The sequence below is a fragment of the Antechinus flavipes genome, chromosome 1, assembly GCF_016432865.1.
Source record: "Antechinus flavipes isolate AdamAnt ecotype Samford, QLD, Australia chromosome 1, AdamAnt_v2, whole genome shotgun sequence".
Classification (NCBI taxonomy): Eukaryota; Metazoa; Chordata; class Mammalia; order Dasyuromorphia; family Dasyuridae; genus Antechinus; species Antechinus flavipes.
The window spans coordinates 241,157,208-241,179,112 of NC_067398.1; the positions used below are offsets into that span (position 1 = coordinate 241,157,208).

General features: G+C 36.4%; 2 protein-coding genes across 3 annotated transcripts in view; one reads left to right on the top strand and one right to left on the bottom strand.

Moving 5' to 3' along the window:
- The window catches only part of NMRK1 (nicotinamide riboside kinase 1), a 31,964-nt gene extending 28,731 nt beyond the window's left edge, over window positions 1-3,233 (bottom strand). Inside the window, exon 1 of one of the 2 annotated variants that reach the window (XM_051998564.1) lies at window positions 3,085-3,233. The gene's annotated coding sequence lies outside the window, so the exon portion shown is untranslated. The remainder of the gene's footprint in view (window positions 1-3,084) is intronic. The other variant, XM_051998558.1, reaches the window with a different exon arrangement.
- Window positions 3,234-3,586: 353 nt separating this feature from the next.
- The window catches only part of OSTF1 (osteoclast stimulating factor 1), a 59,071-nt gene continuing 40,752 nt past the window's right edge, over window positions 3,587-21,905 (top strand). Inside the window, exon 1 of the mRNA XM_051998544.1 lies at window positions 3,587-3,862. Within this exon, the coding sequence (XP_051854504.1) occupies window positions 3,829-3,862 (34 nt within the window). The 5' untranslated portion in view covers window positions 3,587-3,828. The remainder of the gene's footprint in view (window positions 3,863-21,905) is intronic.

The following is a 21,905-nucleotide window of genomic DNA, read 5'->3' on the forward strand; positions in this document are numbered from 1 at the left end:
TGCCTAGATATCAATGGCACAAGAGCTGTAGTCACCATGTCCACCTTTTGTTTCAGTCACACATAATTCTAAGAGCAGCAATGGAGGTAACTTGCAATCTACTCATACTCAATATGAACTTCTTTGTTGCCTTTTGGGTAACTTGCAATTTTAATTCTTTGTGGTATTCCATGACTTGTAGTCATGTTGTACTGTTGGAATCTTTACAAACTGTTAAGTCATTAGAGTTGATAGAGACAATAATTCCTGTAGAGATACAAGCAAACCCTCTTCCCGAACCATTTAACCTATCTAATTCCCTTCTATTTACTACTTTTGGGATTTCTCCTCATCATCTGGTAATTACATTGGCAAATAGCACTGGGCACTGCTCTTCTTGGGTAAAAAACCTGTATTCTCCCCAACTGTAATCCTGATTGCTTTTCTGTTGGTTGATCACATCAGAGTCCTGAATTTCTAAAGACTCTCTGGATGTAACCTCAGCTGCTATCATGCCCCATTTGTCTTTTGATTGATACCTTGGAGCAGGGCCCTGCCTCTCATTATACCATCAGAGCAATATTAGAATATCACCTCCCACCTATCAGAAATTACAAATGCTGGAGGGAATGAGAGAAATTAGGTACACTAATGTATCATTGGTGGAGTAATGAGCTAGTCCAACCATTATGGAAAACAATTTGGAACTATGTCCAAATGGTTATAAAATTGTCCTTATTCTTTCACCCAGTAATATCACGACTCTGTGTTCCAAAGAGATGAAAGGAAAAGGAAAAGAAACTAAATATAAAAATATTTATGGTAACTCCTTTTGTGGAGGCAAAGAATTGAAAAGGGAAGGAATGCCATTCAATTAGGGAATGGCTGAACAAATTGTGGCATACAATTGTGATGGAATATTATTGTGACATAAGAAATGATGAGGAGGGTGCTTTCAAGATATGGGAAGAACAATATGAACAAATGTGAAATGAAGTAATAATAGGGAGATCATTGTGTACAATAACAGCAATGCGGTGGTGATGATAAGCTGTGAAAGACTTGGCTATTCAGATCAATACAATAATACAAGATTGTTCGAAAAGACATATGATGAAAAAATGCCATCACTTCCAGAAAGAAAACTGATGAACTGAATGTAAACTGAAGTATAATTTTCTCTCTTTATTTTTCTTGATTTAAAAAAAAATTGCTAATATGGTAATATTATTGGATATTAATGCAACTATTGTTAAATGTTTCAAAGAATTTTGTACAAATTTTACTTATGTATAGAAGCATTTCACTGGAACAGTTTTCAATATGAAATTTTACTCTTTTCCCTACGTGCCATCAAATTACAAGCACAGAGATCTTTTATTTTCTATACCATTCAATCAAATGTGACTGCAATGATGTAATTAGCTATAGAATTTAGAAAAACCTAAGAGTATTCCCAGTTCATTTGAAAATTATATTCATGAGGAGGCCTGGTAAATCTGTAAACCTATTCACATTGGAATGGGTTACAGAGGGAACTATATATATATATATATCATGAAGAGTATAGCACACCCTCCAATATTTATAAAGAAATAAGGGGAGAAGGAATAGAATAAGATGGGGTATAGAATGGTGTGTAGATTGATAGCAGTGGGATAAAGTGTACAGATTAATGAAAAAAGGATAAAGAAGGAGGTAAAGAGTGGGGGAGAAGATAAAGGAGGGATCCATAGGGATGGAGATAGGGGAGGTTAATAGCAAGGCAAGGAGTAGAAGTAGAAAAATTAACAGGAATAGGAAATAAGAGATATACATAAACATAATAAAAATGGTCAGGAACAGAATTTATTAGGGAGTTATCTATCTCAAGTCAAAATTTTGTCAAGAGAGAAATTTCCATGTCAGCCATAATATTTAGATGTATGTGTATATGCATATGTATATATGAGTATATGTCAGTATATTTATGTGTGTGGATATGTATATATAATAGGAATATATATGTATGTATATATGTGTATGTGTATTGGGGGAGGTGGGTGGGAGGAAAGGGGAAAAAAGAATAAAGTAAAAAGTACACAGAAGATAAAAAAAAAACCTACAAAGAAGCAAAGACAGACAGCTATGAATACAATGTCTTCTATGATTATATATGCTTTCTTGAAATGGAAATTTATTGCTAAATATTTAGAACCTTCCTTGATGTTCAGCTGGTATATGACTTTTTTTCTTTCTTTTTCTATTTTTTAAATTTTGCATTTAAGTTTTAAATAAATGTATTAAAAAAGAAAATTGTATTCATGAAAACTTTATCGAGGTAACAAAGGAGATGTATAGGTTAGTGACATATTGCTACCTTTTGGGGGGTAATAACAGTGGAAAGGACACCAACTCTGGAATCAGAGCACTTGGGGTCTACTGATACTACTTAAATGGTCTTAGGCAAGTCAGTTTCCTCTTATGTAAAATCCAAAAGTTGGGCCTCTGGTACCTTTGAGTTCTAAATCTAAGAGCCTTAAAAGTCAGCGAAGCAATTTAGTTCAACCCACAGTTGAAAAGTAACTCCACAACACATAACCAATTACTGGAAAACTTCCAGTGAGCAGCTATCAACAGAAACTGCCCAATTTCTAGACAGTTTATATTTTTAGGAAGTTTTTCTTTTCCCCGCCCTGACATAAGATCCAAATTTGCCTCCTATCAGAGGGCTAGGTAATTATTATTTTATATTAAGGGGTGATGACAGAAGAGGGGAAGTGTGATTTCTTTCCTTTGGGAAGAAACGACGCGGTGTGGAAACGTCCTCCACCAATGAAGATAAACTACTCGTAGGTATTTTACACTTAAGTGACGAGCCCACGATCTGTCCGTCACGACTTGCCTCCCAGACCGGTGTCCCATTCACCATTCCAAGTGAAATGTTCAAGGTTACGACATCCGCTTAGGAAAGTGCGCCATTATCAGATCCTCCTGAGGAAGATCCTTCATGCCACCCTTTAGCGAGGGGGCCGCGCGACTGGCAAGCGTCTTGCAAATCGAGTAGCCGGGAGAAGACCCCGAGGGGGAGCCTCAGTGGCAGCGCTGCATTGATCGGGTACTTACCTGGGTGCCGCAGAGTTCCGCAGTCCCACACAGGCACTGCCTCTCCCTTGGCTCTCTAGAGGGGAGCAGTATATAGTGCCAGCCGGGGGATCCGTAGATGTGATCAGCTGAAGACTCGCCACCAGGACGCCGAAAGCCTTAACGCTCAGGTACCTTCCGGGGCGGCAGCGATGCAAAGGCCACAGGCAGCCCGGGATTCAGTCCAATTGGGTTACACTCCGCCCTTGCTCCGGCTTGGGGGCGGGGCCTCAGTCGGAGCGAGGCGCGCGCCCGTACCCTGGCCCCAGATCTGGTTCCTCGCTTTGGTGCTGAGCGCGCGCCTCCCTTGCCCGCGCTCTCTCTTGCTCGCGCGCGCTCTCCCGGGCCCGTTCCATCGCGCTCGGATTCGATTTAGGGCTGGGCTGTTGTGGCCGTAGCCGCTTCCGCATCTTTACTGTGTGCATTTGCTGCTGCAGCAGCTGGAAGGCTCGGGGCCCGCGAACCAATTAGCTTTTGCTGATGTAGCGTTCACTTCCTCATTGACCGAGCTCTCCCTTACATTGCGTTCGGGACTCTGACAACAACTTGGAGGAAACCACCCTTCAAGTCTTTTTCTCTTTGGAGGTGGGGTGGGCTCGGCCAATCTCGGACGGACGGAAGAAGAGAGTGGCGGAGGAACCAGATTAAAACTTTGCAGAGCAACGAGCGCTCTACTTTGTCTACACTTTCTCCCGAGCTTTTGGATTAGGTGCTCCAACAGGAGAGATGTCGAAGCCGCCACCTAAGCCAGTCAAACCAGGTAAGGGAGGGACTGATCCTCCTTTTCGCCCTCTCCCGTCAGGCCACCTCTGCTTCCTTGCCTTGCCGCTGGGGTAGAGGGGTTGCTTGGCCCAAGACTTCCTCTTTTTAAAGATTGATCCTTTTTGGACGGTAGCCGATGACTTTTAAGTTAAAGAAATAAGTTTTTTTTTTTTTTTTTTGATGACACAAGAGTTTTGAGATTGGGCGTGGGTGCACCAACTTTCCAGCATTTTTGGAGGGGTGTCTGGGAAGACTGCCATTCGATTGATTATAGTTATAAAAATAATTCTCCAAACGACTTTTAAAGATACTTCCCTTTTCTTTTTTGGTTGTCATTGTCGAGAGTCTTGACGGACTTAAAAGTGGGAAGTGCATGGTGGGTGGGGTGAGGTGAAGTAAGTATAGAGTCCTTAGGGATCTCTCAGGAAGGAAGAGCAAATATACTCAATTGATCTTGGGTTCATTTTTGGAAAGCTTTTAGCAAACTCCAGAGGCCTAATGCTTTAAGGCCGGAAGAATTCCGGCAGCTTGGGCCATTATCGCTCGAAACTGTCACTTTTGTATATACACGCAATAAAGGCATCAGGGTGAATGGGGGAAACGGGGATATTTCTGGCGGGGCTGGTTGGAGAAAAGGAGCCTGCTTGTCCCGAGTGGAGAATTTTTAAAAGAGATGCTTCAACAAGCACCTTGGCATATAGTCCTAATTCATTAGTAAACTTTTATCATTGCGACTGAAGGGACCAGGGACAGCTGGTTTCTGAATCTAGTGTGTTTTGGTGGAATAATAATGAATGATGAAGATAGTAGGAATTCTTAGTTTGGGGGAATTTTTACAATTTCATATTACCGAACTTTAATAAAAGTATCACTAAAGTTTAGAATAAATTCTCTCGGTGTGTTCAGGAATTTAAAGAATTTTGATTTTATCCTAGGTATCCTTCATGTATTTTCTCCCTAAATTTATAAACTTTTCCCTAAATTTTCTTTTTTAAAAAATAGGAAATAATACTGTAAATCCCTTTTATTTGAAAAAAATTCTTTTAGTGAATGACAGTAGTCCCAATGAGAAAATTCTATTTACCAGTGTATATATCTTGATTGAAACTTTTAGAGAGTTTGTGCCACTTAGAGGTTAAATGATCTGTTCAAGGTCACACAGCATAATAAATAAATTAAAGTCTCTGAGACCCCATGCCCCACCTCTTCCAAGCTGCTAGGCCGAGCTACCTCTCATCTAAAAATTATTAATTGCCAACTTTTTTTTTTTTAAACACATATTCCTTGGGATTTAAATTTGGATAGGCCTTATTGGATTTAAATCCTGTGCCTCCTGGTAGATGGAATTAACCTCAGATCCTTGAAGACTGCGTATTTCCTGTTATGGTTGGAAATGCTTTGCTTGTGGGCTTGACAAAACATTCTAAGTCTATTGGTTGTCCCAGGACCAGCCTACTTCAGACAGGCTTAGTACCAGGTAATAATTTTTTTTTTTGGCCATGACAGCTTACGAACAGCATCCCCTTAAGCATGGAAGGACTGAGGCATCAGAGATGCAATGATGGTGACACACATGAATTCTAAAAATATGAAGTAACTATTGTTAGGAAGGCCATATTAAAAGACGAGTGATAGAGAATTTGTTATTATTTTGAATAAAGAATGAGTATGACTAATAATTCAACATTTTTATATATTGATTTCAGGTTCTCTACTTTAAAAAGCACTTACTTGCTCATGACAATTCTATAAACTAGAGTAGGAGATGCATTACTATTATTATTATTCATTTTATGGATGAGTTAACCCAGGTTGAATTGATTTAGTGACTTGGTTAGGATCACATATATGGTATCTTGACTCCCAGTTTCCTAACTTTTTCACTACCCCACATTCCCTCTTAACAATGAAGCAAATGGTGAGACTTGAAAGTGTTTTGAACATGAAATCTAATTTTGCCATTGGATATTTGATTTTTATTTGCCAAGAGAAAGCAACTGATCAAACAAAATTACATATTGTTTTTCTTTGGTACTCAATTATTAAAAAAAAAAAAAAGTCCTGAAAATCGATCAAATACTCTTGTATCTAGAGACAATTTTAGTAATGTCTATGATGATGATGTCTGTTCCTTGCTTCTGTATGAGTCAGGGAAAAAAAGGCTGTTACTTTTTTTTTTTTTTTCAAATTCACTTAATGGATTATTATAATGGTACAGGACAGCCTCTTTTTTTATGATATATTAGGAATCTCTAGTTCTTAAACTTGAGCCATTGTATGCTTTCACATTGCTTCTATTTGTCTGCTATCATTAAGCCCAGTTAACATGGGTCAATATTTCATTCTCTTGCTTTCTGTTCTCACTGCTACAACCTCCTTCAGGGTCTCATTTCTTCCTTCTCTGGTCTATTGCAATAGTCTAGTAAATGGTATGCCCAATTTTCTCTGACCTCTAATTCATCTTTATTCCTTTGCTTAAAAAAACCAAGTAACTCTTTAGTAGAAAGCCTAACAAGTATATATCAAACTTGGAGTTTAGCTTTTGGAGCCCTTTCTGTAAGTCCTTGGTAGAAAGTCTGATATATCTCAAGTATATATATATATCTCAAATTAGAAGTTTAGCTTTTGGGGCCCTTCATAGTCTTTCCCCTAACAGTACCTTTATAGCATTTTCTCACTACTTTCTTTTTCTGCTTCTCTCTCCTTTTTATGCCTCTGCCATTGCTCATGCTTTCATAACTCTACCTTGATTCTCAAATCATGAATTCTCCCCAATTTTTTTCCTTATTGAAGTTTTTCAAGGCCTAGCTTCAATACCAAGAAGACTGTAAGCTCCTTGAGGACATACACTCTTTTTCTTTTTACTTTTATTTCTATAATCACTGTTTAGCCTAGAGTCTATAAACAATTAATAAATGTTCTAGGTGGTGCAGTGGGTAGACTGCAGAGGGCCCAGAGTCAGAAGAACTCATCTGTCTGAGTTCAAATCTGGCCTTAGAAACTACTAGCTGTGTAAACTACTAGCCCCAGTTTTTCATCAATAAAATGAAGTGGAGAAGGAAATGGCAAACCACTCTAGTATTTTTGCTAAGAAAATCCCAAATAGGATCATAAAGAGTCATACCCTACGAAAAATAACTGAAAAAATGCTCATTCCCTCCTTTTCCCCCTCTTCTCCATCCTCTTCCTGCTTCCTTTCTTCTTTCCTTTCTTCTCTGTGGAGAAGAACTAGACGATAAAGTCTGGCTTCTCACACATACATATATGACTCTAAGCAAGTCACTTAACCTTTTAATGTCCCATGTAGCTTTCTAAGACTGAATAGCAGAGACCATACCTACCTACTTTGATCAAGGGAATTATCTCTCAGTCAGTGAAATCACAGCTTCAATTCCTATCCCAAACCCTGTGTTTTTTGCACTTTTATTTTATTGTACATTTATCACATTTTGACTTAGAGTTGTTTGTGTTCATTTGACTGAGGTAATACTGGTTTTTGTCACCATCACATCTGTTCCTTAGCACAGCCCCTTGCACAGTGCCTTTTTAATATAGTAGGTCTTCAATTTGTACTTGGCAAATGGGATATATCCCAGACCCAAATCTGAAGCCTGGCTTTGCTGGTTCCCTCCTCCGTATTTCTGAAAAATATACCTCTATACCAATAGTCTTACTATTTTTAGCTCCCTTTGCATTCTGAAGACTGGACTGCAATAAATAAATTTGTTTAGCATATCAGGGTTTTATATCCAAGAAAACTCTTTTTACAAGCTTCATCTCAATACTTATTATAAAGAATTAGATTTAGAAGTAATGAAAGACAGTATTTCAGAACTGAATTTTCTAAGAAATTTCCCTTTTAAGCAAATTTGACGAGGATAAATTTTTAATTGTCTGTATCAAGCCTTGAATTTGTGTTTGACCTGCACTGTTTTTTCCTAGCAGCATATTAACTTTATGAATGAAAGCAAAGCATTATAAATATTTCACATCATTAATTATTATTTAATGATAAAGATGTGTAATACAGAGAATGAAATTTAAATTAAATTTAAAAACTTAAAATTATGCTTTAAACATTATTCTAGCATTCATGATTAGATCATAAAAACTGGAGATTTCTTCTCAAATTATATTTTTTGGAGGCGAAATCAACTAAAAATAAGTCAGAGTCATGCTACATTAGAAAGATCTCTGAATTTGAAGTTGCAGATTCTGGGTTCTGTCTGTCTTGTTTATTATCTAAGTGAACTTTAGAAGTCATTTTGATGAGCCTCTTTTTCTTTATCCTTAAAACAAAGTTGTTAGAATACATGATCACTATGGTTGTGGTTCCTATCATCCTACATCAATTACTCTGGGAATTATTATTTCTTGGTGTTATTTGTCATTTTAACCACATACATGTTTCAGACATATACAGATTTTATGGCCATGGGCAAGTCATTTTATGTTGCCTCCTAAGGGCATCTGGCAGTCAGCTTACCTCTCCCAGGTATTCAGAAGTCTTGGTCACGACCAGTGGGTGATACCCCAACAGAGCATCCAGACCACCTTGTTCATTTGTGGAAGTTTATTGTCTGGATTACATCTTGACTCTTTCTCCCCAGTTCCCTTGCACAGGTATATATTAGGGCAAATGTTAGTCCTTGTTGCTTAAGCTCCAACAATTTTATTCCTCGGTTCTCTAGGCAACCCTCTTAAGACTAAATTCCAGATAGTTGGATCTACTTTGGTTGAGGAAATTTCCAAACCACAGGTGATATGGTAAAATCTCAGATTAAGTTAGAAAACAAAACAAAACAAAACAGACAACAAACTAGACCCTTGATAAAAGAATCATCAGATTTTCTGTCAAATCTAAATCACTGGCAATTTTAATACAAAATGTGTATATCTTATTTACATCAAAAAACAGTAGAAGTTCTCTTAAAAAAGATTTTAGGATCCTTCATTACTCTGATTCATGGGTGACTTTTGTCCACTCCCCATGGTTATCATTTTATATTTGCTTTTTACAGATGTTAAGTAATCTTATTTCTCTTTCTAGTAGATTCATTTATTAGATGATAAATTTCTTGGAGGCTGAATTTTCCAATCCTCTTTAAAGGCACCAGGCAGTTTAAGATTTATGTATGATGCAAACTCTGAAAGTTTTTTAGACTGATGTATTAAAGGTGGGGGAAGGGAGTAGTTGGGTAATTATGTTCTAATCCAATTGTATGCAAAGTAACAGTGGCCAAAGAGATACTTCCTGTCTGTTTCATTTAATGGTAACCCTAGCCACTACTGTCTGTTCCAGCAGCAATTTTTTGTATCCTCTGCTCTTTTTCAGTCCTTGGTCTTCAGGTCTAGTTAACAGGCATTTATGAAGTTTTTACTATATTCTCAATTGTACTAAGCTGTAGAGTTAAAAAGAAGTGTAAAAACAGCCCTCAAGAAGCTTTCACAATCTAATAATGAGATTTTATGTGATTAATAGAGTTATAGGTAGTACCTCTCTCATACCCCATCTGGAAAAGGAATTGCCTATTCAGAATCTACCTCTTTTTTCTTATTTTAACATATATATGCATGTGTATGTGTGTGTTAAGAATGAATTGTGTTACAGATTATGTCTTGGGGTTAACTTGACCACAAATCAAGATTCATCATCATGGGAAGTCCCTCTATGCTTTGCTTAGTAAGTTCATTATCACGAATACCATGATTACTGTGGCCAAAAAACATTAATCACCTAGCTATCAACTTCTTGGTGACAAACCTTACCAAATTTCATTATGTGGATCTGATGGCAGATATATCCATCATTAAATCTTTCTATCTTTGGTAGGACCTTCCAACCAGAGCTTAATCTTCCCAACATCTAAGAATCCAATGTCTACTTCTGTGCATTTGGTGAGATATTTCATCAGGAAATTTAGTAGTGGGATTAATGTCAATGAAAAATTAATCACCTGCCTGAGGGAAGGATTTGGGAATGAAAGGTATAAACCAAGTGAAGACCTATGATGGGAATGTGACCCTGAATTATACCCTCATTGTGACCTGAGACTTTACAATAACAAGTTGAACTATAGGTAAAAAGCTACAGGTGTTCGATTGTCTTGGATGAACATTTCCCCTCATCTCTTAATGAGTGTTTCAATATTTCTTCTAAAGGTGAAGATGGCTTTGGGAATTTAGGTAACAGAATTCTCTCATCCAAGAATATCTACTTGTATAGCATTTTCTAGAGAAATTTGAATTAAAAGTTTGTTATTTACTTGTATTCTTTTGTTTCTGGGATGAATTTCTGCATTTAAGGTGTAAGCCTGGACTCCTCCAGACAATGGAAGAAAATGGAGACTTCTGGTCTATAAATCTTGTGTTTTGCAATTTGTGCTTTGCATTCCTCTACTTGACATTCTTGTCTGTTAAGAGGTGCCCTTTCTTATGAGATCATAATAAGTCCCTTTTTGCCTTTTTTTTTTTTTTTTTTTTTTGGCCTCTAGAATTTCTGATTTTTAGTTTGGGTAAGGTCCCATCCAAGCATAAATAAAGTTGTTTATTTTGTAAAGGTAGATTATCATGGTATAAGTAAAATTTAAAGATGGGAGCATGCATAATATAACAGAGTATATTAAGTGTGATTTGATGATTTTTTTTAAAAATTAATTGTGAATAGCCTCTATTTTACTTCCACTCAACCACCCTGGAAACTCACTATACAAAAGAACTAGGAAATCTAACTTTTGCCATCTGAGAACTTCCAAGTTGACTATTCTTAATCATTTGGCTCAAAGTGAACAATTTCAAAGATTATTTGGTCACTTTCAGAATCTGTGCACATATCTTTTAAACGCTACCTTTTTTTTTTTTTTTAATTGTTCTTTACCCCCCAACCTTTGAATTTAGTTAGTAATATGACAATTAGTTCATTATGAATATCTATGTTTAGTTAGCTTGTATTCATAAATGGAAAAGTGAGTTGGATTAAGTTGATCAACAAGCAATTTACTAAGCATTTATCAAACTCTTTGAATGTTTTGAGTACTGTTAGAGGCAAAGAAAAATTTCTGCCCTCAAGCAACTTATCTGCTAGCTGGAGAAACAACTCATACATTTATAAGTAGATAAAGAATCTATTCAGAAAAAATGAGGCACCATCTATAATAGTATATGCAGAACTGGAAATGTTCCAAAGTATAGAATATTTACATGTTCTCCAGCTGTCTACATCTAAAGCTTTTTATTTCATTTTTTGAGATTATTAACAATAAACTGAGTTCAGCTTCCAGGGTTGATGTAGAGTCTAGAATTCCCCAACCAAGGAAACTCCAAGCCTTCCTCCTTCCACCTACAATCAACAGGCAAGCTGATTGTATCAAAGAAAGAGTCAAGGAGCTCTAGCATGATTATGGGTGATTTAATAATCATAATGGGTTACTTACATAGAGGTTATGGGGAGGGTGACTGCCAGACAATTGAATCTTCCATCCTGCCTTGAAATCTAGAGCAGCAGTTCATTGGATCCCTACAAAGACCCCCCAAAAGTTTTATGGTGTGTGTGTGTGTGTGTGTATATATATATATATGCAGGCAGTTGCAAAATATCATAACAAATGTCATTAGGGATTTGCATTATGCATAGCAAGCAGTTCTAATTTTAGGCTTAGGTCCCAGCACCACCCTGGGCATCCTGCCAGCATGAATACCTAGATACCCAATGTTATGTGTTGGACACAGTGAAGCTTATAGTCTGGTTACCATGTCCTTGTTATGTCTCGGTATAGGTTGTATCTGATTACTATATTCTTTCAACTCAGTAGGGACTTCACAAGACCATGTGCTAGTCAGTCTGAGTAAGTTTTCAGATAGACAGAAGGTTATTTGCTAGTCACAGTGTCTTTGTAGTAGCTTTTACCCTCCCTTAAAATGGATTTCACCTCAATAGTATGACTTTCACCAATTAGGACCCTATAGTAGAAGAGAGTCAGTAACTTCATAACACTAAATAGAATGCATGGATGCTACATATTATCCATACTATTTCATTTTTTCTTATTGGCAATCACTTCCTTCTTTATGTTTAGCCTTCTTTGGTCTATCACATTGCAAATTTCTTATTTTGTTGTATAGGGAAAAGAAAAGACTGGTACACACTGTAACAGAATTTAACTTTTCAACATTTTCCTAGGATATTATGACATAAACCTTATCTTGCTGTGTCATTTTGCTTAAAAAAAAAAGGAAAGGGGAATCTTTTGATTAAAGAATTTAAACCAGTTATTGTTAATATAGTGAAGACAACTAATATTTATATAGTACCTTAAGGTTTTTAATAAATGCTTTGAATTTTTTATCTCATTTGATTTGTTCCTCACAGCTGTTCTGTGAGGCTTAGGAGAAACTGAGACTTAAGAGAAGTTATGGGATTTGATTAGCATTACATAATTATTAAATAATTTAGACACAATTCAAACTCAGGTCTTTATGATTCCAAATTCATCACTTTATTCTATTGTACAAACTTTCTTCACATAAACTGAGACAAGTTTTGGAGACTAGCTTTCTAATCTAGGTCATCTCTAGGAAATACTTTGGAGGCTGGTCCTCCTTGAATATATGAAAGACTACCTAGAGAAGAATTCATTTCTTGGGGAATTTGTATTAGTTTGAAGAGAAAGTCTAAATTTGTGGAGAACAAGTCCTTTGAGTGGACTGAATTTAGCTATCTTCACCCCAATTTACATTATACTTTTGACCAGAATCTAATCTAACTTGGGAGAGTTTCTTTCCAGGGGCAATGATTTTATTTTAGGTAAACTCTAATCAGACTCCTAAGGTAGAAGAGGTACAAAGATTGTATATCCATCCTTTGTCCTGGGTGCAAAGATTGAAAAGACTTCTAAGTGAGGTATTGGTGGGGGATATTAAGTATAGTTTTAAGGATCTTATGATAGTTACTTGCTCTAGATGATAAAATGGATAGAGTGCTAGGCTTGGAGTCAGTAAAGTCTGGGTTCAAATATTCACTAACAGTGTGACTCTGGGACAAATTGCTTAATTCTATTTACCTCAGTTTCCTCATCTGTAAAATGAGCTGGAGAAGGAAATGGCAAACCACTCTTTTATCTTGGCCAAGAAAACTTCCAAAAGCAGTCAAGAAGAGTTGGACATGACTGAAAAAAAATGACTGAACAATAATAAATAACTCTTGTTTCTATAGTGCTTTAAGATATACAAAATATTTTTCTTATCACTACTTTGTGGGGCATCTATTTTGTTATTCTCAAATGAGAATTTGACAAGTACAGTTTTCTGAGTTTATAGAGACTTGAATGACTTGCCTGGAGTCAAGCTAATGACATACCAAGTGAAATGTGATCGTTGTTAGTGTTCCTGAGAGGTTGACTCCTTACTGGGTACAAGGTTACCTGCAAAATGGTGACTTTTTTGATCTTAATGATAATCCTGAAGAGTCTTAATCCAAAGAAATTCATAAGATCAGAGCTCCAAGGCTACACATTAGTGGTCATGTGGTCTTCATTTTACAGTTGAGGAAACTGATTTAAAAAGTGTAAGTGACTTGTTTAAGATCTCACAAAGTAATAGAAAATATCTATTAAATATTTTTTCTCTGTGTCCAGGGACTGGACAATACATAAAAGAAATCTGAAAATGGGGGAAGAAAGAAACATGATATGTAGATGGTCAGGGAGTTCATGGAGACTTTGTTTAGGGTAAGATTAGGTGAAAGCTTAAGGTGGGTAAATGGATAGAGGGACAGGTTTGGAATAAGCAAGAATCATTATTCTGATTTCAAATCTCAGACATATACTAGCTATATGATCTTGGGCAAGTCAATTAAACCCCTTTGCCTCAGTTTCTTTAGATTTAAAATGAATTAGAAAAGGAAATGGCAAACTACTACAGTATTTTTACCAAGAAAACACCAAAATAGAGTCATGAAGAATTGGACACAACTTAACAACAAAACAACCCATAGCATTTCAAATGTTGAGTCCTGGTTAGAAAGGATTGGGATTATGAGGATAATGGCCTGAATGGAGGCAGCATGACATGAAGTGATGTGGAGAATTGAGTCTGGGCAAAAAAGGCAAACAATCTCCCCTATCAGAATCTGATGTCCTAAGAACTAGAGTTTGATCCCTCCTCCTTTCACTTTAGCAGCTACTATCCCTTCCCTCCACTCCCTCCTCTCTCCAGTATACCAGGCTTCTAATTATTTATTTAAATGAGATGAATAGTTGTGATGAAAACTAAAACTGCACTCTCTAAAGTCAACATTCTACCAGGTGGAATCATGAGTTGTGTCAAACTTTTTAAAAATTCACTTCCTCTTTTTCTTGCTTGGAAGAATGTCATTCCTTTTTACAAATTTGTTTAACTTCTTTGCCTAGGTACTAGGTACTAAATCTAATCCCAACTAGTTGCCTCCAAATGCTGGAATCTACTGTAGGAAACATTGAAGTTTACAGTGTGTGTGTGTGTGTGTGTGTGTGTGTGTGTGTGTGTAAAAAAGACAGACACACAGAGAGACACACAAAGAAACAGACACACACACACAGACAGAAAGACAGACAAACAGACAAGGGAAGACAGAGACAGAGAGAAAAAGATATCCCACTTTTCCCTTTTTGAGTCCTAGTTGTCTGCTTTCCTCTTTTAACTAATTTTTATATAGGGCTTTACAAAATAATTATTTCATTTTATCTCAGAACAATCAATCCTGGGGTGAAGAGAAATATTTATTAACCTTATCTTGCAGAATGAGAAACTGAGGCTGAATGGTTAAGCCACATGTGTAGGGTCAGTCACAGCTGTGGGGCTGTATTTGAACTAATTTTTCTGACTTCTGTCCCAGGAATCTATTTACTATGTCAACTAGGATTCTCTAATCCCTAGTTTCTTAAACTGGTTTTTTGACCCTATATTGAATCTCATCACTGAATATAAGGGGTCATGAAATTATGATTTAGTAACTAATCTTCACTCTTGAGGCTACTTAACTTCCAAGTGTAACCTTATTAAATCATCATTTTTAACAACTCAGTATCTTGCTGCCCTTTGTTTTGCATATTTTAAATTGATTTAATGAAAGTAATGCTCAATGACCAGTAAGTCTTCCAGCTGGTTGTCAGCTTTGATTGATCTTGGGTTTTGTTTTTTTTTTTTTTTGTTTTTTTGCTGCTGTTGGAGCGCTGGTTAATGACTAAAACTCTTAAGTAAGTTAGTCCTGTTAGACTTTCATTCAGGAATGTGTTGGTAAATGTTTAAACATCCTGCCATTTGAAAATCTGCATTGTTAACATATTTTTCATCACTTTCTTAAGTCTAAACAATCAGCAAAATGATATATTGAGCTCTATTTTGTAGTATTTGCCACTTTCCTAGTTGTGAAAGTTCACTGAACATTTAACTTCATCTCTTGAATAGATAAGAGCTGGTTCCAGCACATCCCTGTCACTGTAGTGTCTCAAGTTACTTTGTCCTTGACTTTTCTTTCTGCTTCCCTATAGGATTTATAGATTCCATCTTTTAGAGAGTCGATTCTGTAGAAGATTCTACTTATTATAACCAAGGAACTAATTCTTAAGGAGGTTTTAAGCATTGTTAATTTTCTTTAACTGGTATTTCTGTGAATGAGTATTATATTACTTTTTCAGGTAATGAATTACCTCTGCCTCATTTCTTACCCAACCTTAATCATTGATAGGGCCAGCAGTTGTTTCAGTCAGACTGAGAACTGTTATAAAGACTTTAGCTTAAAAAGACCAAGGTCTCCCTCACATTGCATCTAGGACCATCTCCATTTTCCTGGTGTGTATATTTCTACTGGACCTCAAGGGCTGCAGAGGGGAAAGTGAGGCTGGTGACAACCTAGCCCTCATTTAAATCCAATTCCCTTTCTTGTTATGGCATTGTAATGCTGGAGAAACTGAGCAAGGTAGAGATTAGAGAGTATTTAATAATTTATTAAATGGAGAGATATACTAGGATCAATGGATCCATGTTTGGTCCCAGGGCTGAATGAGACTATCTCATTCCATATCCAGACATCAGTCAGAGTTCTCAATGATATATATATGGCTCAAATGCAGAGGGTAGACTGAGGCAGGGGTGGAGTCAGGGTGCTGAGGAACGGGACTGACAGGGTGGGGTGAGGCACTGGAGATGGGGATGATATAATCAGGGGGATGCACCCCAGACATGGGGAAAGGCATTCTGATGTTCTATAAGTATTCTGATAAAGAGGGAGGGGAGGTTTTGCAGAACTGAGAAGCAGGGAAACCAAGGCAGGACTGAGTCAGGATAATTAGGGAAACTGAGTCAGGACAATAAAAGAGAACTGCAGCATAACAGCATCATCTTTTGTCTTTTTTGGTCCTTTTCCAGAAGGAAGGACAAACTGTTGTGCCACAGTTCTCTTTTAATGTCCTGACCCAGTTTCCCTAATTGTCCTATTCAGTTCTCTGCCTCAGGTTATAACCATTCCTTCTTAATGTTAAGATAAAGGTCTTATATGATCCTCAAAGTGTAGTCCAAAGAATTGTTGGGGGCTCTGAAATCCTTTTAGAGGATCTACAAATTCAAAATTATTTTTTACTTCTAATATAATAAATAGCTATAAATATAACCCATGTGAACAAAAGCTCTTTCAACAGATCCTTGATAGTTATTTTAACAACATGAAGATACTGAGAACAAAGGTTTGAGAACCACTGGACCTTAGGCTATAATCATTCCCTCTTAATGTTTGATGGGATAAAGGTTTTTATCCATTTTAGATGTCATTAGAATATCTGGAGCCTCTCCTGTACCTCCCATTATGTCATCCTAGGTGCCTGCCCCCATTGGGTCATCCCCAACCAGGTACCTCCCCCATTATGTCATTGTTCTTGTTACCCTATAAAAGAATCTTCTATCTGACATAGGCTGCTGGATTCTTGGAGACGATAGTCTCATTCAGCCCTGGGATCAAACCATGGGTCCATTTGGTCCCAGTAAATCTCTCCCATTTAATAAATTATTAAATCTCTAATCTCTATCTTGCTCAGTTTCTCCACAAAACATTTTTTAACCCCGGGCTCTGGAAGAAAAAAGACCCTTAATTTAGAGGACTACTCCAATGGAATGGAGACCCTTAATTTAGAGGACTACTTCTCCAATGGTGGAATTATAAAAGTCCTTACGGTCTAGTGGAAAAGATAGTTATGGAGTGGGAAACTCTACTAGCCTTTTTAGCATATTACAGAGGCAATTGTTCACTATAACTATGTTCAATAATGGCACTATCTAGTATAATGGACTGTGTATGAAGGGTTATATTGCTGTTAATATTCTCTTGGTATTTGGGGATAGGGTGGGAAATAATGACAATTCTTCCTACTCAATTTTATGTTTAATTTCCTTCACTCATTCTTCTTAAGCGCCAAACTGGACTTATTGCTTTCTCTGGTACATGAAAACTACAGTGTATCTTTAGGATTAGCCTTTTACCACTTTCCCTCCTCTTCATTGAACACCTTTCTAATCTCTTCTTGTTGAATTCCTAGCTTCCTTTAAAGCTGAGTTCAGGAACTGCCTCCTAGGGAAGCCTTTCCTGGCCACTCCACCCTCTCTTAGTGGGCTAATTAGTCTTATTCAAGTGCTAAAAAATACTTTTTCTCTTTTGTAATCACTTCTGTATTATGTTGAATCTGTTTATTTGTGTTGTAAACATCTTGAGATCTGAGACTGTTGTGGGGTTTTGTATTTGCATTTCTGTTGCTTTGCACTTAAGTAGTGCTTGACATATATTTGTTCAACTGTCCCCTCGAGAAATAATATTAATAGCAGTTAAATTTGAGTTTTTACAACAATTCAAATGAAGTGCCTTTCTTCAAAATATTCATGAAATAATACAGTATAGGTTTCCCTTTTGCCTTCTTACTAATGGAACTCTTGAACTGTTCTGTTAGCATGTAAGCTTCTGGAGAGTAAGGATTGTTTCTTTGTATTTTTATTCCTGTGCCTCCTGGTACAGTACCCCAGGATTACTTGTATGCAATCCCCCAAATCTGAAATGTTTGGTAGAAGAAGGCATTTTGGAAAGGAAATGCTTTCTTTCATCCAGGTTCTAGAAGATTTACTTTATAGGATTTAGATTAGTGTGTAAAGGAAAAAATAAAAGACCTGATTGGCCTCTGTATGCAGTAGGTAATCTTCAAGAGAAGGGCAACTTGAGATGTATAACAGCATATAAATCAGTGTATTTGGGGGAACCCAAGACAGTCTTGGGAGGACCCAAAATAAGACTTGAGCTTAGGTGGGTCCAAGACCAGGGAAAATCAAAATTCTTTGTAGCCATCTTTGGCATTCTTGGAGAGTTATTGAGGTCAGAATATTCTGGGTTAAGACAATTTCTATATTATGGGAATTTGGATATAGACATAATAATAAATAAGATAATATTCTGAATATAATGAATGATAAACTATATTCCACATATAGTAGGTGTTTATTAAATATTTATTGATTTACTCATCCTTAGGGCATCCTTTCAAATAATTTTCTTAAATCATTAGGCTCACAAATTTGCTAACTTTTATAATCCTCTACTGATCTCTTCTACTCCCAAAACTTTGGGTTTTGTTGAATACAAACATCTGGCTGAACTAAGCACATTCAGGGTTTTCCCACAAGCCCAGATTCCCATGATGACCAAAAAGGGAGAAAAAGAAAGTTAGAGCATATTAAAAAATTAGGTCTGTTCTGATTTCACTTAGGTCATTGCATGTTTTTGGGGCTGCACTAACTTAAGACCACAATTGATGCTCTGCAGGAAATATATGGAGTTTCCACAAACACACAGATCCTCATGGAAACCTAACAATATTTTTCAGTGGTTTGATCAAGATTTACATTTATAAAGTCAGCAAAGTTGGTGATTTATTTATAACACCATTAATTTTTGGAAATGATTTGTAAAAACAGAAATTTTTACATTTCTTTCAGCAGTACAGTCTTCTGGCTGCCTCAGTCCATGGCAAACTTTGATTTTAAATTACTCTGCATTTTTCTATTGAAGTCTATCTGTAGCCAGGAAGTACCTTGAGTCTCACCCTAGATATTTTCTAAATATCTGAACATTTTTCCATTTATTTGGGGAAAGTCAGTGAACAAGTTCCTCCTGTGTACCTGACATTTTGCTGAGTACTGGGGATAAAAAGAAAGGCAACAACAATAACAAAAACTAACTAAAACCCCCAAACCCAATAAATCAGTCTCTGTTCTCAGTGAGCTCACAGTCTAATAGAAGTAATTGTTTTCATTGCCTCATCCATAGCCTGAACTTAGAACAGCTCTGAAACTTTAAGGACTTGTATTGACACTAGGACTAGGATGGCATAGAGAGCAAACACATTGTAACTCTTTCCTCTCCCCCGTCTTTCAAATTGTAAATGTAAAACATAGTTTAATAAATATCCTGGAGGACAGGAGACATTACAAAAATGCAACGTATATAAATGAAGGGAATTTGTTTATATGAAATAATATGGGAGTGGGATAGAATTTGGGTTTACTGGTTGACTGTCTGAGTCATTGCCCACATAGAAGAATGGAGGGAGGCAAAATGAGTTTGCCTTCATACCTTAGGGCCCAACTTCTTAAATCAGTTTGCATATAGAAGTCTCATAACTGAATGTGGAAGTCATGAAATTATGATTTATTATTAGCAAATGTTTGATTTTTATACATATTTTATATACCTATATTCCCAGGGTTATGTAAAAATTTCTCAGGCAAAAAGGCGTTTCTAGTGGAAAAAGGCTGGTCCTAGGAGGTCAAGCTCTTTTTGGAGTAACTGTGAAAAGCTCTCAATTAAGTTTTTTAGGACTGGATAAATGTCTAGAGAACCAGCATAACATAACTCACACCTGATTTGAAGTCAGAAAAAGCTGGCTTTTGGTATTGTATAGCTACAAATTATATGGCTGTGTTCCTTATCTATAAACTGCAAGTAATAATACCATTCTGGGCTTTTGTGAGATTGAGATGTTAATGTATATGAAGTGATTCATAAGTATTAGAGCCCTATATAAATGTCAGCTTTTGTCATCATTGTCATTGTTATTACTATTTTGAGGAAATCCCAGAGAAGCAATTTGACTCAGAATAGTTTCTTTTATACTTGGAATTCCCCAGGGATTCTTATGGACCTCAGATGCTCTCCTGAACCAATCTGATTTCTGTTCTGCCTCTTTATTTTCCTTCCTTTTTCTCTTAGTTTTTCAGGGATAGGGAGGGCTTCCTTTTCTCCTTGCTCTAATTTTTAACAGTTGTGGACTAGAGAAAATTCCCAAGACCCTTTTGTGATTGTCATAAAAGCCTTCAGAATTTTCCCTCGGTTTGAGGGGTGTTCTGAGTGGTGCCCAGTAGCTTAAATACTAAAAAGCAGCAACTAGGTTTGTAGAGGCATAGATTGAAAGGGACCTTAGAGGCCATCTAGTTTTCACTTTTATACTCAGAGAAGTTTTCTGACTTGTTCATTCATCTAATGTCAGAAATCGGATCAAATTGGTTACTTCCTTGCTCCATGCCCACTACTCTACTGGAATTGCCTCTCTAATATCAAGAATACTATATCCAGTATAAATTAAAAATTTGAAGTTGACATTCTATCAGAATTCATTATCTTAAAATCTTTTTAGTTTTCCTTTTATCGATTCACTTATTACACTAAAAGTTTAGGTCAAAATATTTTATCAAGCACCAGTAACAAAATATAAGCAGCCTTTTCCTTTTTTTTTTTTTTATCCTGGTACTTAGTATGGTGCCTATAAACAAGTAAATCTTTAATACTATTAGCAGTTCTGTCAAATCTCTTTCAGAAGAACAATTAGTTCTTTTTCTCCTAAACTTTTGGGAACCTAATTCTAAACTTGGATATCAGAAAAATGTGGGTATTTAAATAAACTTCTTTCTGATTGCTCATTCTCATCTCCCTTTGTCTCTTCCCCACCTAGCCCCACCCCCCAAAAACACTTAAAAGCATTCATTGATTATAAACTGAATATTTCTTTTAATTTGATGACCAGAAAGGGAAAATTAAGCATAAAATTAATGAATAAACAAAGAGGCTTCTGTGTAGGATGATACTAGTTAGGGAAGTTGCTGATATGAAAGGTTAGTCTACCTAATAGGGGGGGAAAATGGCAATTCTTTTTGTGATGGCAAAGAATTGGACATTGAGAGGATGTCCATCAATTGAGGAGTGACAACAATTTGTGGTATATGTTTGAGATGGGAATAGTTTGTGTTGTAAAAAATGACAAAGGGGCCATGGGTTCAGCAAAATTTGGAAACACTTAAGCTGATGCAAAGGGAAATGAACTGAATCAGAACATTGTACAGAGTAAAAAAGCAATGTTTTAATGGTGATCAATTGTGAAAGACTTTGATCAATGCTGATGCAAAAGGAAATGAACTAAACCAGAACATTGTACTCAATAAAAAGCAGTGTTGTAATGGTGAACAATTGTGAAAGACTTTGATCCATGACGATTCCAGAGGACTCCTGATGAAAAAGACTGCTCACTTTTAGAGAAAGAAGCAATCATTTCTGAGTTCAAATTAAATCATTTTTTTTCTAGTTTCTTTATTTTTCTTGCTTTTTTTGGGGGGGGTGGTAGTGGTGGTAAATATTTCTAATATGGAAGTGTCACTTAATATGTATAAAAGAAGTATTGTGTTGTTTGCCTTTGCAATAGGTAGGGGAAGGCCTAGAAGGAAGTAGACAATTTGGAACTCAAAATTAAAAAAAAGAATATTAAAAAATTATTGCCAGAGTAATAGATACAACTTAGCAAAGTGTTAAATGACTTATGTGATCATTTACTAGTAATCACCACCCTGATTAAAATGGCAGATTGGCATGAAATCTTCCCTAGAGGATTTCTGTTAAAATAATTGCTTGTATATTGAAGGAAAGGGCAAGCAAACTATAATTTTAACATTTCAATTCCTGTCTTAAAGGAGGCTATCTTACCAGA